Below are 16,865 nucleotides of genomic sequence, written 5' to 3' on the forward strand. Positions count from 1 at the left end.
GCAGCCAGGTGACAGAGTGGTCATCAATGTAGCGACAAGTGTCATCGAGATACCGCAGAGAGTCGGTTCCCTAACATACATAAGTATTACCTAGTATGACATATACAGGGTGGAAAAATCGAATGCCACATGGATGGCAACTACCTTAAGTATTGTAAATAACACATTTTGTGTAAGGGAGACTTTCCTTCGTTTTTAAAAACAATAAAAACTGCATTTAATGATTTATGAAAAATCGCTTGCCTCAGTCGGGACTCGAACCGGTCAAATGTGACAAAAAATAATGTGCTGTATTTTATGATGCAGATCGAAAGGGTTACTGATAAGGTTCATTTTTCTCTAAATAACAAATACAATCAGAATAACGGAAGGCCATGAAAATTGTAAACGAAAAATTAAAACACACAAAATAAAACAATATTCATTTAATAACCTTACTAAAACCTTTCTAACTAAAGTAGTTGTTCAAAATGAGCCCCGTTTTGGCGTTTGCATAAATTTAATCTTTTGAGGAATTGTCTTTTCGTAGCTCGTTGCAGTGAATTGTGGTGAATATTAGTAATAGCTGCATGGACTTCGGTTTTCAATTCGCATACGTTTTCGTAAGTTCTTTTATAAATAACATCCTTCACGTATCCCCACAAAAAGTAGTCTAATGGTGTTAGATCCGGAGATCTGGCCGGCCATTTAATAATCCCTTTTGTACCGATCCATGTCTGGAAATGGTTATTTAGATATGTAGTCGATAACCTGCTGTTATGTGCTGGTGCACCGTCTTGTTGGAAAATAAAAGTGTCGTATTCTTCGGGTAGATCATTTAATGCATTTCGCAATAGGTCCAGGATTTCGAGGTATTTTACTGTATTCAGGTGTCCTTCAAATATGTGAACCATAACAACCCTGTTTTTCACTATCCCGCACCAAACGTTAAAAGAGAATCTCACCTGATTATTAGTTTCATGTGTACGCATCGGGTTTATACGGCACCAATAATGGTTATTGTGACGATTGTACATACCATTATTACTAAAGTTACTTTCATCTGACCATATTATGTAATCCAAAAAATTTTCGTCTTGAGCCAATTTTGCCTCGATATCTCGACAGAATTGAAGCCTTCGGTCAGTGTCTCCCGGAAGCAATTTTTGCACCAAACGACCTTCACGGTAACATTTATACTTGTATTTTTTGAGCACGCTTAGCACACGAGTATGATTAGAACCAAGTATTTCAGCGGCTTCTCTGCTCGATGCTTTCGGGTAGGCTTCAAAATAAGTTAAGACACTTAAATCGAAATCGGAATAACTAATCGGCTGTTGTAGTCGCCGAAGGCGGCTCTCAAGTCTTCCATGGCGTTTTAAGTTTTTAACCATTCGTTGCAAGACGAACCTGGATGGTATTTGCCTGTTTGGATATTGTTCCGCGTACCACTGGAGTGCTCGTGTTACATTTTTTGCATTAACAAAGTACGCTTCTATTAAATCGAACTGTTCTTGATAATCGTCAGCCATTTATAATGTAAAAGCACTTGCAAGTCACAATTTCAATTTATCTACGTAAAATAGTAGCTCTAATATTCGAAAATGGAATAAACACAATTCGAAAAAAAGAAAAGAATGCGTTCAACAAGTCGGGCATTATTTGTTTTAAATTAAAAAGATTGCACTTAGAAAAACAAAAACGGTTCGTTAAAATGTTCCATTTTTAAAAATTTACCTATCCTAGCTACTATGATGACTAGAGAATAATTGATGCAATTTTCCTATCAAAGGAAGTAGGTTACTAAAGTGGCATTAGTAATCGCAACTAAAGTGATAAGTAAACATAAGTGTAGCTCATCATTATCATGTCATTTAAACGTCTTTATTTTGCTTGTATTCCAGGGATTACGTCTTAATTCACGTGACGGGTGAAATCAAATTTAAAAGGTAATTGTTAGTTTTCATGGCCTTCCGTTATTCTGATTGTATTTGTTATTTAGAGAAAAATGAACCTTATCAGTAACCCTTTCGATCTGCATCATAAAATACAGCACATTATTTTTTGTCACATTTGACCGGTTCGAGTCTCGACTGAGGCAAGCGATTTTTCATAAATCCTTAAATGCAGTTTTTATTGTTTTTAAAAACGAAGGAAAGTCTCCCTTACACAAAATTTGTTATTTACAATACTTAAGGTAGTTGCCATCCATGTGGCATTCGATTTTTCCACCCTGTATATTGTTTCATCACACTTGCTCGTAAACAGCGTCGTAACATGCAGGCTATCTTAGTTGCAACCCCCCAATAAAACCCTCGACCTTAATGTGCTTGTCTTGAAACCGTGGTCGGTAAAAGAGTCATTGCGCGTACTGATGGTGCTGCGCGCGCTGCTGCAGGACTACATGGACCACATGCACACGCACGGTGCGGCGCATGCCGAGGGAGGGGGAGGTAGAGGGCGGCGCTGCCAAGAGCACAGCCTAAGGTATCGCCAATATTTGGAACAATTATATTTTTTCTTTTACAAATATAAAAATTTTGCTTGCAAATGTGATGAAAACATTGTATGTCGCACGGGCGGTACTAGAATTACGAACATCGACTCATTAAAGCCCTCAGTCTTCGACTTCGGGCTTCTAATAGACTCTCGTTCGTAATTCCTTATTTACCGCCCTTAAGACACAATGTACTATTCTTTTATACTTTACCGTTTTACATCACAAACACAAACAGTCATAAAATGCACGACATTGACGTGACACATCATAAACCGACCGACCGTAAATTCGTAAGTAAGTAAGTAAGCAAATCTTTATTTGCTAGAATACGTTTACAAAGCGTTTATGTACAAGATCTCGTGGGTATAAATATTTACACATCATCAAATATATTATGAAGCCGTGGTGGCCTAGTGGTTTGACCTATCGCCTCTCAAGCAGAGGGTCGTGGGTTCGAACCCCGGCTCGCACCTCTGAGTTTTTCGAAATTCATGTGCGGAATTACATTTGAAATTTACCACGAGCTTTGCGGTGAAGGAAAACATCGTGAGGAAACCTGCACAAACCTGCGACGCGATTCAATGGTGCGTGCGAAGTTCCCAATCCGCACTGGGCCCGCGTGGGAACTATGGCCCAAGCCCTCTTGATCTGAGAGGAGGCCTGTGCCCAGCAGTGGGACGTATATAGGCTGGGATGATGATGATGAAATATATTATTATGTCTACATAGACCTTTTTCGGTCATCAAGTGCAAGTGCAGTGGTTATTGGTTATACCTATGGTTCGCAAATTATTTACATTTATAGTGCATTAAAATCCTACCTACCTACCTACCACCTGTATACCTGGCCACTTAGTGCGTGCGTACTTATAAATATTAAAATCAAGAGAAGTCACAATATATACGCAAATTATAATGGCTTTAGTTTGGAAATTATCGAAGCAAAATTTACTAACCAATTCGACGGAACCGTTGTGCTATCAAACCAAAACTGATGTTAGGTTAATTTAGATAATAACGGTTTAATTTAGAAATCAGTGTCTGGGAAACTTAAACTTCGAGCCAACATTATTACAGTCGTTCGTTCAGCAAAAAATACCAACATCTGTAAGGTACAACTATTGTAAAAAGAGACAGACGGACGGATATTCAGGCTCCGCTTCTTCCCAAGCGGAGCGGAGACATAATCGACTAAAACACATTAGTTAAAATATACGACGTATTGCCACATTCTAAGGCGAAAGGGTTAGACGTAAATTACAGAAAAATCGAAGTTCATACCGTATCGTTCTTCTCACTCTCGTATTAAATAATATAAGCATAAGCGGGACGCCAAGACACGAAGTTCGAATTTTGTACTTCGTAGTATACAGCCAGGTCGGATTTACGTACCGCTACGCCGGAAAGTTTTTTGGAAACGTGCAGCACCTCTTAAAACTTACACCGTGAATAAATTATATTTTCACACCTCTCCTTCAGAAAAGTAACTTTTCCTCCCTGATGAGAGGGAGCAAAGTGCAACTTTTCTGTTCAAGGCTTTTCTAAGTATTTTATTGCAAATGCAATTTTTTGAAGTTGATAATTGTAAAGCCACGCCATTTTCTATGCTGGTTGTTCTTTAATAATATTTACAATTTGTTTTTTTCAAGTTTCTTAATGCTCGGTGTAAAAAGTTGTATGAGCCACTCGGTAGCAAAAATATTTTCATCTTGGGCGTTAACACTTGAATCCCTCATTGCACTCAGGATTCTACTTTAGAATTCCTCGCTACGCTCAGGATTCTATTGTAGAATCCTTCGCTACATTCTGGATTCATTCATTCTGGATTATGCTCCCTTGTGACACAAATAACTATTATACCGTCAAAAAAAGTACGACTTATTACAATCACTGCTTTTTTCTCTGTTCCGCTCCATCTGCCTTCAACTAAGCTATAACAGTAAAATCAAGACATGGTTCTAGTAATATACGGCGTAATGAGCTGAAACTTTTACTTGGTAGACAGTGTAAGATAATAATATTTATTGACAATAACAATTAGGAATGCATCCTCTCTATACTTCCTAAGGACCTGTTTCACCATTCTTTGACAGGTTTCTATTTTATGTGTCAGCTGCTCGCAACTTCGTCTGCATCTCGTGGGAATTTTACACTTTCCTGGTATAAAATCTTTATCCGTTGATAATAAAGCTTTCTATAAGTGAAAGATTTTTTGAAATCGGTTCTAGTGTTTTTAAAAGTCTGGGATTTATCCGGAGAAAAGTGAAACAAACCCAAAGTCAGTTCGCCGAAAGTTGATAAAGTCATTCGTTTTCAACTCATTACAATGCGGCTCGTTAATTATTTTTTACTAATTAAAACAAAACGACGACACACTCGAAGTGCATTCCAAAATGAAATGACAACATGGCAGCTGCATCCGCTCGCCCGCCACCCACGCTTGACAACAACTGCGTGACCAGTAGGTAACTCAGTGCGCCCGTCATACAGGTTTGTGATGTTAATTGACTGTCGAGACGTCACGATATTTATCAGCTCTCGGCGAGTTGATAAATAGGAAACATTTCAAGTAGTAACTCGTCGGTATACGTCACCACGCGTTCTCGCGCTCAACTCGCCCCGACCGTCTCGGGTCGAGTGCGACTCGATCGCGACTCACAAATTACCTGTCTCCGGCCGCCGTTCCCCGCTCCACGCAACTAACGACAAACAAACAACTTCTTTGTAGGCACAATACATTTTCGTTCACCACATTACGTTTACCTGTTCGCCTGTGATATATACGGCCGTATCGCAGGCTATTCTGATGCACTTTCAATATATACTTGCGTCCGCGATTGAACGTATGAATCAAGTGAGACGCAAATTATGATTCGTTTATTTTAAATTGGCGCATGTCTCAAAAAATCCCCACTGACTTCCTTGATGTGCACAATGATGAGTATAGTACTACCAAAAATATAAGGAATCTAAGGCAATCTTGTCCGCGCCGACGGGTGCTTACAAAGGTCGATGAAATCGAACGTAAGCACCAATCCAATAAAGCACTTGTTAAATCACGTGATAAGTAGAATATGCAAAATATGCCAATTAATTATGCAACGACAGATGAGCTCATTCACGCAATGACAACTAACGCGCAGCCGCCGAACAAAATTTTTACTAATGGCGGTTTTTATTCTATTTTATAATTGGCGGAAATATGAAGAAGAAGTACAAAATGCTTGCTGTGCAAGTTCGTTACAGCTTATATTTCTGGTAGTACTACACTTCGGGTAGAGTTTAATGCGGTCTACCAATACAAATGAATGATCGTGAAATAAGAAAACAAATTGCGATGTTTACCATCACCACTTCTGATAATTACTAGGCTTTGCCCGCGGTTTCGCCCGCTAAGGCTTCGGTAGGACAGACGGACGGGATTCATGGCCCCGTAGGTACTCAAAAAGAACATGTAAGTGAAGTTTCAATCATTTTATTAGGCACTTTAACCTCTTCACCACCCTAGTCATACAGTCGTGACAGACAATGGAATACCTCACACACGGTCATGACCAACATTCAACTCGAAATTAATCCATCTGAAATGGAATTAAAAATCAAGTTGATTTGTCGCTGGTTTTTCTGTGGCGTACAGAGCACGTCACTTTGTTTGTTTTGTGGCGGTGAAGAGGGTAATCAATGGTGACTTTTTTTTGTCGTAAATATCTACGTACAGCCGAGGTCATTTATTATTTGGCATTTATGAGTAGATAAAAACATTAAGGGGCTGTTTCACCATCCATTGATTAGCGTTAACCGACGGTTAAATGTGATGCCGTCTCCGCCTATTCGAACAAAACAAATAGAGACGGCATCACACCTAACCGCCAGTTAACACTAATCAATGGATGTTGAAACAGCCCCTAAATACTTTAAATTCAATGTAACAATGTCTCATTGTTTTTTTTGATGCAGGAATTGCCAAAAATTAGCTTTTATTTTGTCAGCTATACTTATCGTGCGTGTTGTTTTGTTAGTGGTAGTTACATTTTTATTTAAAAGGTGCCTTAATAACCTGACTGAAACAACCATGTCCATTTTTATTTCTTCATTCGAATAAGCGGCGGTATAGATTTTTTTTGTTTGTTTGGCAAGGCAATGGACAGCTTACAACTGTAAGGGGCTGTTTCACCATCCATTGATTAGTGTTAACTGACGGTTAAATGTGATGCCGCCTCCGTCTATTCGAACAAAACAAAAAGAGACGGCATCACATTTAACCGTCAGTTAACACTAATCAATGGATGGTGAAACAGCCCCTTAACCTATCATTTTAGTAGCTCGAAATAAAAGCGATCACTGTCATTTGGTCTAAAAGGAAAATCAAAGAGTAAGTTATGTTTTAATTTGGTTACAAGTAGGTACGCACCATAGAGAATATTACTGCAATTTTCTGCCGTCAGAGTGCAGCACTAGCACAAACCGTAAATAGTTTTTTCACACCTCTCCTTCAGAAAAGTAACTTTTCCTCCCTGGCGAGAGGGAGCAAAGTGCAACTTTTCTGTTCAAGGCTTTTCTAAGTGTTTTATTGCAAATGCCATTTTTTGTAGTTGATAATTGTAAAGCCACGCCATTTTCTATGTTGGTTGTTCTTTAATAATATTTAGATTTTTTTTTCAAGTTTCTTTATGCTCGGTGTGAAAAGTTGTATGAGCCACTCGGGAGCAAAATTATTTTCATCTTGGGCGTTGACACTTGAAACCCTCGCTAAGCTCAGGATTCTATTGTAGAATCCTTCGCTACATTCTGGATTCAATGTACGCCCTCGCCGTAAATCTCGCCGTAAACACACCATTTTGCTCCCTTGTGACACAAATAACAATTTTAGTATCTTAACCTCGTACCTACATCCTTCCTCTGGGAAGAACATTATATTATATTTGGACACTGATGGCCTTTGTAAAGTACAATAGTGAAAAACTAGTAGGAAAAGCTGGAGATTTTTCCCTCTATTTTTCCTGAACATCTTATACTCTAAGCATCAAAAAATATTCCAAAAAAAGTACCTTTGGTAGGCAGGAGGTTAAATGTCCGTAGGATGCCTTAATATCATATATTATTTCAATTATTTTTTTGTAAATAGCTCTATCGTTAGTACTAAGATTGGTTTTTTTGGAATCTTTTTGTATTTTTTATTTCAATTCCAAATTTTTACTTTTACGGTCATCCCGTAAAACCCAAATTGAAAATACAAACTGAAATATAGATGCACAGAAAAATAAGACCATCACTGGGAATCGAACCCAGGTCCTCGTAATCCGTACCGCGTGCTATACCGCTACACCACTGATGGTCATCCATCAGTGACTGAGTGACTGGACCATCAGTGGTGTAGCGGTATAGCACGCGGTACGGATTACCGAGGACCTGGGTTCGATTCCCAGTGATGGTCTTATTTTTCTGTTTTTTTCTGTGCTTCTATACTTCAGTTTGTATTTTCAATTTCTATAGTTACTATCGATGTAAATATCATTTATTTTGTTACTCATAAATATATCATGATTTCTATAGGTATTAACACTCTTTGGTCATGATCTGTCATGGCGACAAAATATAAAGAGAACTGACGTTGTTATGGCGGTTTGCGCTAGTGTCGCCCCCTGCAGCTTTGCCTAATGCCCTATTATGCGTACGGACGGGCAGTACTAACCTTAAATTCCATTAATTTTGATCTGACTTCAGAACGGTCATTTCAAGTCGATGGTTTTCCTTTTAGTTCAAATAACAGTGAATCATTAAATCATAGTCACAGGTGAGTATTTCTCAAAAAAGAAACGAAGATATATGTAACGAAAAAGCTGCCACGAAATAGTAGCCACTAAAAGCGTACAAATGCATAACTAGAGCATGAGTTCAAAAAGTAATATAAAATCATTTTAAAACCCGAGCGACTTCAATAAACTTTAAATAAAAAAAACTAAAAAGAAAAACAAGTAGTAGTCTAGAAGTCTGCTAAGTAACTTAAACTTCAACAATAATTGAATAGAATTGGTCCACTGTTGGATTTTAAGTTACGTAACAGAATTCTAGACTACTAGACTTGTTTTTGCCCTGGCGACTAATATAAAGTGAAGATTGTTTTTTTGGAATCTTTTTGTATTTTTTATTTCAATTCCAAATTTTTTGTTACTTTTACGGTCATCCCGTAAAACCTATATCGAAAATACAAACCGCTGGTCTTATTTTTCTGGTTTTACTGTGCATCTATATTTCAGTTTGTATTTTCGATAATATAAAGTGCCTTTCTTTTTTTCAACGTTGCAACTGTGCAAAGCCTGGGCAGATCTATAATTAATGATAATAATGTATTAAATAACCTAACACCCCTATTCTTTAACAGTGTACACTCGTTATAGTGTAAAAAAAAAAACAAAATCATTTATTCAGTAAATAGGCCGCAATGGGCACTTTTACACGTCTTTTTTTAAAACTACCAGCGCTTTCGGAAAGACCATCATTGCCAAGAAGAATGCGCCGCAAGAAACTTGGCAGAAAGTCATTTTTTCAACATAAAATAATTACAAATAAAATACTTAAAAACTACAGTATACAATGAAATAAAAGAAAATACAAAAAAAATAATAATAATAATACAGGGATGTATGGGGTCCCTTAGTTACAAAACTAAACTCTAACTATAATCTACGTTCAGTGGAAGTGTAGACTGCTTCCACCGTCATAAATTAAAAAAATAAATAATTATAATAATAAATAATTAATTCTGAATTTACATTTCAGGTCAAGTAACCATTAAACTTTTGGATTCCGAAGGCAAGCTCACGTCTGCCGCCCCCAAAGTTAGCTCACACGAGTGTACAGTCGAGTTCATAAACTAGTGAGCAAAAATTTGATCAAAAATATCTGAACACTACGCCGTTAACAATAGAGTCGCGTTCAGATATTTTTGATCAAATTGCTCACAAGTCTATAAACTTGACTGCACAATTCCATTGCAAATTTTTCGTCACTAACTTTTTTGAGAAATACTTAGTAAGTTAGCAAGAAGCAAAGCTTTTTTTTACTTATATGTTTTTTTTACCTTTATGGCCTGTGGCGGCGTCTTCTGCCGCACTACAGGCTTCTTCTGCTCTTTTATGACAGAGTTCGGATAGATGGTGAAGGCGCAGGGCAGCGTTTTGCGAAATCTAAACAAAATTGGGACCGTCTGTCATCTATATCACTCTAGAGACTCTTGTGACTAGACATTAAAATAAAATGTACAATTTTTTTGGGCCCAAGCCCTCTTATTCTGAGAGGAGGCCTGTGCCCAGCAGTGGAACGTTTATAGACTTGGATGACAATGTGTCTCCTGATGGTAAGAGATCACCACCGCCCATAAAAATCTGCAACACCAGGGGTATTGCAGATGCGTTGCCGACCTAGAGGCCTAACATGGGATACCTCAAGTGCCAATAATTTCACCGGCTGTCTTACTCTCCACGCCGTAACAAAACAGTACAAGCACTGCTGCTTCACGGCAGGATTAGCGAGCAAGATGGTGGTAGCAATCCGGGCGGACCTTGCACAAGGTCCTACCACCTGCAAATTGATTATGAAAAGGCCCCACTCTGGTATGTGATTCAGTTACTTGTGGTACGGCAGCAGTTCGTTGGTGATGAGGGGCGGGGTCCTGACGCTCTTGGCCTCGTCGTCTTCGGCCAGCGTGGAGCAGTCATAGCTCAGCACCAGCTTCTGTTCCCGCCCTGTGTTGCGAGGCGCGTACAGCAGAGCGTTGTCACCGTGGCTTGGCTGGAAGGAGGTTTTAAAAACTTTTGTATGATTTATCATTATCAACTCTTCCCTCATCATCATCATCAGCCGGAAGACGTCTACTGCTGAACAAAGGCTTCCAGTTAGAACGCCACTATGAACAACAACTCGCCACTTGCATCCATCAGTCTTCCGCAACTCTCACGATGTCGTCAGTCCACCTGGTGGGAGGCCTGCCAACGCTTCGTCTTCCGGTTCGTGGTCGCCACTCGAGGACTTTTCTCCCCCAACGGTTATCTGTTCTTCGAGCGACGTGGCCCGCCCATTGCCACTCCAACTTGCACATTTTTCCAGCTATGTCGGTGACTTTAGTTCTTCGACGAATTTCAAACGAAGAAAAAATATGAGTCCAATATTTTCTAGTAATCCCACTCCACTACACTGGGCTCGCGTGGGAACTACGGCCCAAGCCCTCTCATTCTGAGAGGAGGCCTGTGCCCAGCAGTAGGACGTATATAGGCTGGGATGATGATGATGAAAATTATGAGTAAATTGAATATTATTATTTTTACTCAAAATTTTTCCCAATTTGCTGAATATAAAGAAGACATAAGTACTACTATATTTTATTTCAATCCAATTTATAAAAGTGAGAACAAAGACGCCATTAACCCGACCACAGACATTTAGTGATGTGAAAACCTAGAACCTATTGCGAAATAATTAATCTGTTCAGTAAATCGATTAATTTCTTAATTGAATAGATCAAAGTATTTTTGTCTATTTTATTATTTACAATACTTGATTTAATTCCAAAGACTGTTTATTTAATTATAAAAGCAGTAATATTTTATATTTTTCTAATTTTAAGGTAAGTATAAAAATCACTTATTCAATCGAGCATCAATCGATTTTTAAAATGTCGAATTTTCCACCATCTCTACGCTAGTCTATGCTACTACAGATTATACACCTGTTTCATTCAAGAAATAACGTCAGATTTTGACGAAGATTTTTCAAATGAAAATTAAATATTGTCATCAAATGAATTTTGGTGTAAAAAGTGATTAGACGTCTAGTTAAAATACACGAATTATAGATAAATTTGTTATTGATTTGATCCAGTGGGTGTTTATACAAGAACTTTGATGAAATCGCTTTGTTTACACTATTTATAAATTGGATTGATATACAATATATCATAGCATACGAAATATTTTTTACCTAAGCTAGAACGGAGACGTTTCGCGCTCGCTTGGCCAATGAGGGCTATCGCGTATGAATTCGCCACTAGAGGCGCTAGTGTAGCGTGAGGTCTCCGAAATGTCAAATCTCATAGTTTTTGGGTGAGCTACGCGGGTTTATTTATAATTAGAATAATTTTGTGAATATTTTGCAATATCTGAAATTAATTATGGCAAATATGCGTTCCGGGGCAGTGAATGTCTGTGTTTTGAGACAGTTTTGTCTTTCAGAAACCTTTGTCCTCCCTTTTTTCCGAACAAAGCGGGGACTATGCAACACTGTGGCATGCTCGATATTTTTATGGTACGGTTTTAAGGTGTATTAAATATGATTTTAATCTAAACTTTGTTTTCACGCCCGTAATAACAGACTTTGAAAGCCATACTTAAAAACCTCACGCTACAGTGCGCCATCTAGTGAGACAAAAAACGATAGCCCTCATTAACCACGCACGTACCTCGTGAGCCATGACGTAGTGTCCCGGCATGAGCCCTTGCAGCTGGTTCAAAGCCGTGTGCACGCAGTTGGCGACGACGCCTGTCTGATCGCCGTAGTATTCGCTGAACTCTTGGTGCTGCAACTCGTCTATTGTTATGACGTCACCGGATTGCGCGTCTATCCTGACTGAAGACAGAAGAAAACTGTTTATTATCAGATCATACCGAACCTTGGGTCCTGAGGCCGTATTGCCTAATGTAAATGACGCTCGCGAACGCAATCTAAATCTAAATACTCATCCAAATTCAAAATCAATGAAAATGGTATCTTAAAATATAATTAAAATATTTATTCTTTTCAAAAATAACATAAAAACTATAGGTTATTTTTTTTGGTGCATCCCAATTGTTTTTACAAATATTGGAAGCTAAATTTGACCACTTCGAATGGTTGGATTGACTCGCATTATTTTCATGGCAAATCTTATACCTTTAAACGAGCAATTCTTGTATATGTATAATATATTTCGGGGATCTAGCTTGGTCTTATCTCTGGGACTACGCTTGTTACTCGAATTTTAGCCCAAGCAAAGCTCGGTCGCCCAGGCACTTTGATTTAAATGTTGAAATGGATGTAAGCTCGGTGAAATTCTGATGGCCAGGATCGTCTTCGTAGGATGTAACTCTTCAACAGTTTATAGTATCAATTGGAAACTTTCTACGTTGTAGTTCTGATTCTGACAGTCAACAAAAGGTACAGTCAGCAAAAACAACTTATAGTAAAAATGCTTTTCTTACAAAAAAATATTTGGATATACTCTTGTTGAAACTTTCTTTAAATACGATTCTCAATTATTCCTCACCGTTAATGACTGAGGCGTTTTGTCGCAGTGCGAGCGAGAGGGCGAGACTTCTGATCCTATCCTCGCTCTGCTTGCTCGCGCCCAGGTCGGACTGATACTCCGGTATTGGTTCGAGCAATACCTCGCCTGATGAACCCTGGAAAAACGAGAACCATCCAAATTAACATTTAAAATTAATTTTCATTTTGGTTTACCTTTACACTTACAGCATTATTAAAAAAGTATTATGATAAAAGTAGTTATGCCGAATGAGTGTTATATAATTTAATCATTATGCTTTTTTATAGTTATGCTTTTTGTTGTTATACTAAACTTTTATTAAAACTCATAATTTATGTAATAACTTTTTGATGAATATTATAATATTAATCGAAAAGTTGTTACACCAAAACTACCAACAATCCCAATTTTGGACATTCCACAAACCGATCGACTTACCCTGAACTTGTGCGCGCAGTGTACCATAACATTATAATGCTCCGAAGTCTTATTGTTTCTTATCTGCCATTTGCGAAACGAGCGAGGCGGCGGTCGCTCAAATAGAGAATCTGTATAGAAAACATTAACAGCCTTATTCATAAAAAATCCTTAATTGAGGTTTGATCGGTCTGTTACTTAGCAGACTGATTAAGCTTGTTAGACGGTTGTCAAGAAGTATGATTCATAAACGCTTGCTAGCAGTCTGCTAGTTGTTGAGCCGCTGATAGACGGATTAGACGCGTTATGTTGGCCACCTTGACAAATCAAAGACAAAAAATGGCCTAATCGATAATTAAAAAAAAAAGTTGACAGCAGTGACAGCAAATTAGCAGGAAAAAAAATAAAAAGCGAGAAGTTTGTTTTCCCGCCATTTCCGATCCGCATGTTTATGTTGTGCAAAAAGCCATAATTATGTTAATCATTCTATTTTTTTTTTTCATATTTATTGTTGCTAATTTAGAGGATTTTTAAATACAAATTCCTGAAAATATTTTTTCCTGGTTTTTTTTTAATCTTTGCGTAACTTCACCCTTCACTAAAATATCTTCGGTATGGTTTTTTGCTCTTGTCAAAGTCAGCTGTTCAAACTTGTGGCGGCCATTTTGTGACTTAGCAGGGAGATAAAGGAGGGTCTACGGTCCGCTAACTTTAGCAGAGCCTTGATCGACTGATTAGCGCTAACAGACGTTTATGAATCATGTTTTTTAGCATCGGGCCTTCAAGGAGCCTTCAAGGAGGCTCTAACTTTTTATGAATAAGGCTGTAAATGATTATCCCTAAATTATATAGATTTTTTTGGCGATTTAGTTTTCGGAAATTATTAATTTTTTGAAAATGTAAAAACAGACTCGTGAAGTTTAACAGCTGAAAGAGCCACTAGCCCAAATAACTAAAAATATACTCGGACACCAATAAAAAAATATATTAAGGTAATTATAAAAACGCTACAAGCGAGCAGGGATTTAATAACATATAAAACAAATGCAAATATAGATTTTGATTTCTCTGTTGGTAAATTTAAAGATTAATTTAGGAATAAGTTCACGCTATTTCAACTGAAATCAAACGTAAGTATTACAAATCTTACCTTTGCATGTGCAAGAATAAATTCCGTATCCATCACTGCTCTTGTTCTTATCATGCTTCTCTTTCGTTTTGTTGGGCTTTCCATCATCTACCTGTCTCATGTCTACGTCTGATTGGGTGTCTGAATCTTTGCTCTTATTCTTCGCCGCAATGCTTGATAGCGGAGCGTCATCATCTAAAAGAACGAAACGGTAAGGGATTTTATATGGTTTATATCAATCCAATTTATATAAAGTGTAAACAAACCGATTTTATCCGAATTCTTGTATAAACACCAAGTGGATCGAATGAATAACACATTCATCTGTAATTCGTGTCTTTTAACTAGACGTATAATCACTTTTTTCTCCAAAATTCACTTGATTTTAATAATTATTTTTCATTTGAAAAATCTTCGTCAAAATCTGACCTTATTTCTTGAATGAAACATGGGTATAATCTGCAGTAGCATGCATAGACTAGCGTAGAGATGGTGGAAAATTTGACATTTAAAAATCGGTTAATGCTCGATTTAATAAGCGATTTTTATTTACTTACGTTAAAATTTAAAAATAGTTCCTGCTTTTATAATTGAATAAACAGTCTTTGAAATTAAATCAAGTATTGTAAATAATAAAACGGACAAAAATACTTTGATCTATTCAAATAATAAATTAATCGATGTACTGAACAGATTAATTGTTTTGCACTTGATAAATGGCGTCTTTGTTTACACTTTCCATAAATTGGATTGATATAAACCATACCCCTTTTTTTTTAAACGCGCCATCGATGCGGTGAAAAAAAAAACGCGGTGTGCATGATTCTTACTTAAGTGTTTTGATCAGAAAAAAAAAACTTAAACTTACTATTTTTACGTTGCCCTCCACTACGAATCATGCACTACAGGCACAGCATAGTCTGTGCGACACATACATTTTAATATGCATAACCCGCCTTCCTCCTTTTCCACGTCAAACACCACCAACTGTCACATACACCACACAGACAAAACGAAGTCCCAGTCTTTCGGCATAGCGGCGTATCCAACAACATTTTTACTTGATATCCTGCAGCGTGGCAACCGAATCGCTGGTCAGTAAACTAATGTTAAAGGTCACAGCTCATAAGAGCCACCTGGCACCCGACCAGCGCCGCCTCGACTTTCTGCGTCCACTCGTTGTCGACAGGTGGTCCACGGGTGGACGCCGCGTTGACAACGAGTGGACCTCGCGAGGTCCACGAATTTCCTAGTAGTCAGTATGGCGGCGAGCAGCGGGCTGTTACCAAGTGGTCCACTCGCCGTCCGCGCGTGGACACCTCGCGAGTGAGGCGATCCGGTGACGCTACGGAGTTGATGTAGTGAGCGCATGCCCATACAAATACATATGAAGACTAACCGCTCGAGGCGAGGCGGTGCTGGTCGGGTGCCGGGTGGCTGTAATGAGCTGTGACCTTAATAATGTAATTATCTCAAAAGCTGTTTACCAAAGTCGATAAAAAGATTGTCCTCGTCATCACTGCAAGCCTCCATCCAGGAGTTGTCGAAAGCTTTCTGGGCGTCATTGTCATTCTGCACAGCTTGCGGCTCTTTGTCGATAGCTTTCAACATCTTGGACATTTCCGAAGGGCTGAAATAGTTATTTGTGTCACAAGGGAGCAAAATGGTGTATTTACGGCGAGGGCGTACATTGAATCTAGAATGAAGCGGAGGATTCTACAATAGAATCCTGAGCGTAGCGAGGGATTCTTAAGTAGAATCCTGAGCGTAATGAGGGATTCAAGTGTTAACGCCCAAGATGAAAATAATTTTGGTCCCGAGTGGCTCATACAACTTTTCACACCGAGCATTAAGAAACTTGAAAAAATAAATTCTAAATATTATTAAAGAACAACCAGCATAGAAATTGGCGTGGCTTACCAATTATTAACTTAAAAAAATGGCATTTTCAATAAAACACTTAGAAAAGCCTTGAACAGAAAAGTTGCACTTTGCTCCCTCTCGTCAGGGAGGAAAAGTTACTTTTCTGAAGGAGAGGTGTGAAAATAAAGTTTTCGCCAAAAGTAAGATAACCTGTGACACTTGCAATGGCTTTTACTATGATGTCGAAAGTCGATGTGTGTGAGAGCGAAAGATTTTGACGATCACAAATTGGAACATTATTTCGATTAAGGACAACTAGCTGTTGCCCGCGACGCCGTCTGCGCGGAATTCGCTATTCCGCAGGTACTATGCATTTTTCCAGGATAAAAAGTAGCATATCTCCTTCCTCGGGTCTCCAACTAGCCCCATACCGAATTTCGTCTAAATCGGTTAAGTGGTTGAAGCGTGAAAAGGTAACAGACAGACAGACAAAGTTACTTTCCCATTTATATTTATTTATATCCTATCTTAAAAATAATCACTGGTAAGGAATACTCAAATCTATCTATATTTATATCCTTACTAGCTTATGCCCGTGGCTCCGCCCGCGTGATATTCGGTCATCGCGCGCTGTTCCCTCGGGAACTGTGCATTTTTTCGGGATAAAAAGTAGCCTATGT

At 38.3% G+C, this 16,865-nt stretch overlaps 1 protein-coding gene across 2 annotated transcripts in view; it reads right to left on the minus strand.

Moving 5' to 3' along the window:
* Positions 1–16,865, minus strand: part of LOC141445608 (uncharacterized) — a 33,039-nt gene that overhangs the window by 1,415 nt on the left and 14,759 nt on the right. Inside the window, exons 8-15 of one of the 2 annotated variants that reach the window (XM_074111456.1) lie at positions 15,810–15,952; positions 14,344–14,517; positions 13,215–13,324; positions 12,777–12,912; positions 11,934–12,100; positions 10,110–10,270; positions 9,561–9,666; positions 5,146–5,178 (exon numbers count right to left, since the gene is read on the minus strand). In XM_074111456.1, coding sequence (XP_073967557.1) covers positions 5,146–5,178; positions 9,561–9,666; positions 10,110–10,270; positions 11,934–12,100; positions 12,777–12,912; positions 13,215–13,324; positions 14,344–14,517; positions 15,810–15,952 — 1,030 coding nt within the window. The remainder of the gene's footprint in view (positions 1–5,145; positions 5,179–9,560; positions 9,667–10,109; positions 10,271–11,933; positions 12,101–12,776; positions 12,913–13,214; positions 13,325–14,343; positions 14,518–15,809; positions 15,953–16,865) is intronic. The other variant, XM_074111457.1, reaches the window with a different exon arrangement.

This window comes from Choristoneura fumiferana, chromosome 2 (genome assembly GCF_025370935.1).
Source record: "Choristoneura fumiferana chromosome 2, NRCan_CFum_1, whole genome shotgun sequence".
In the NCBI taxonomy this organism is placed as follows: Eukaryota; Metazoa; Arthropoda; class Insecta; order Lepidoptera; family Tortricidae; genus Choristoneura; species Choristoneura fumiferana.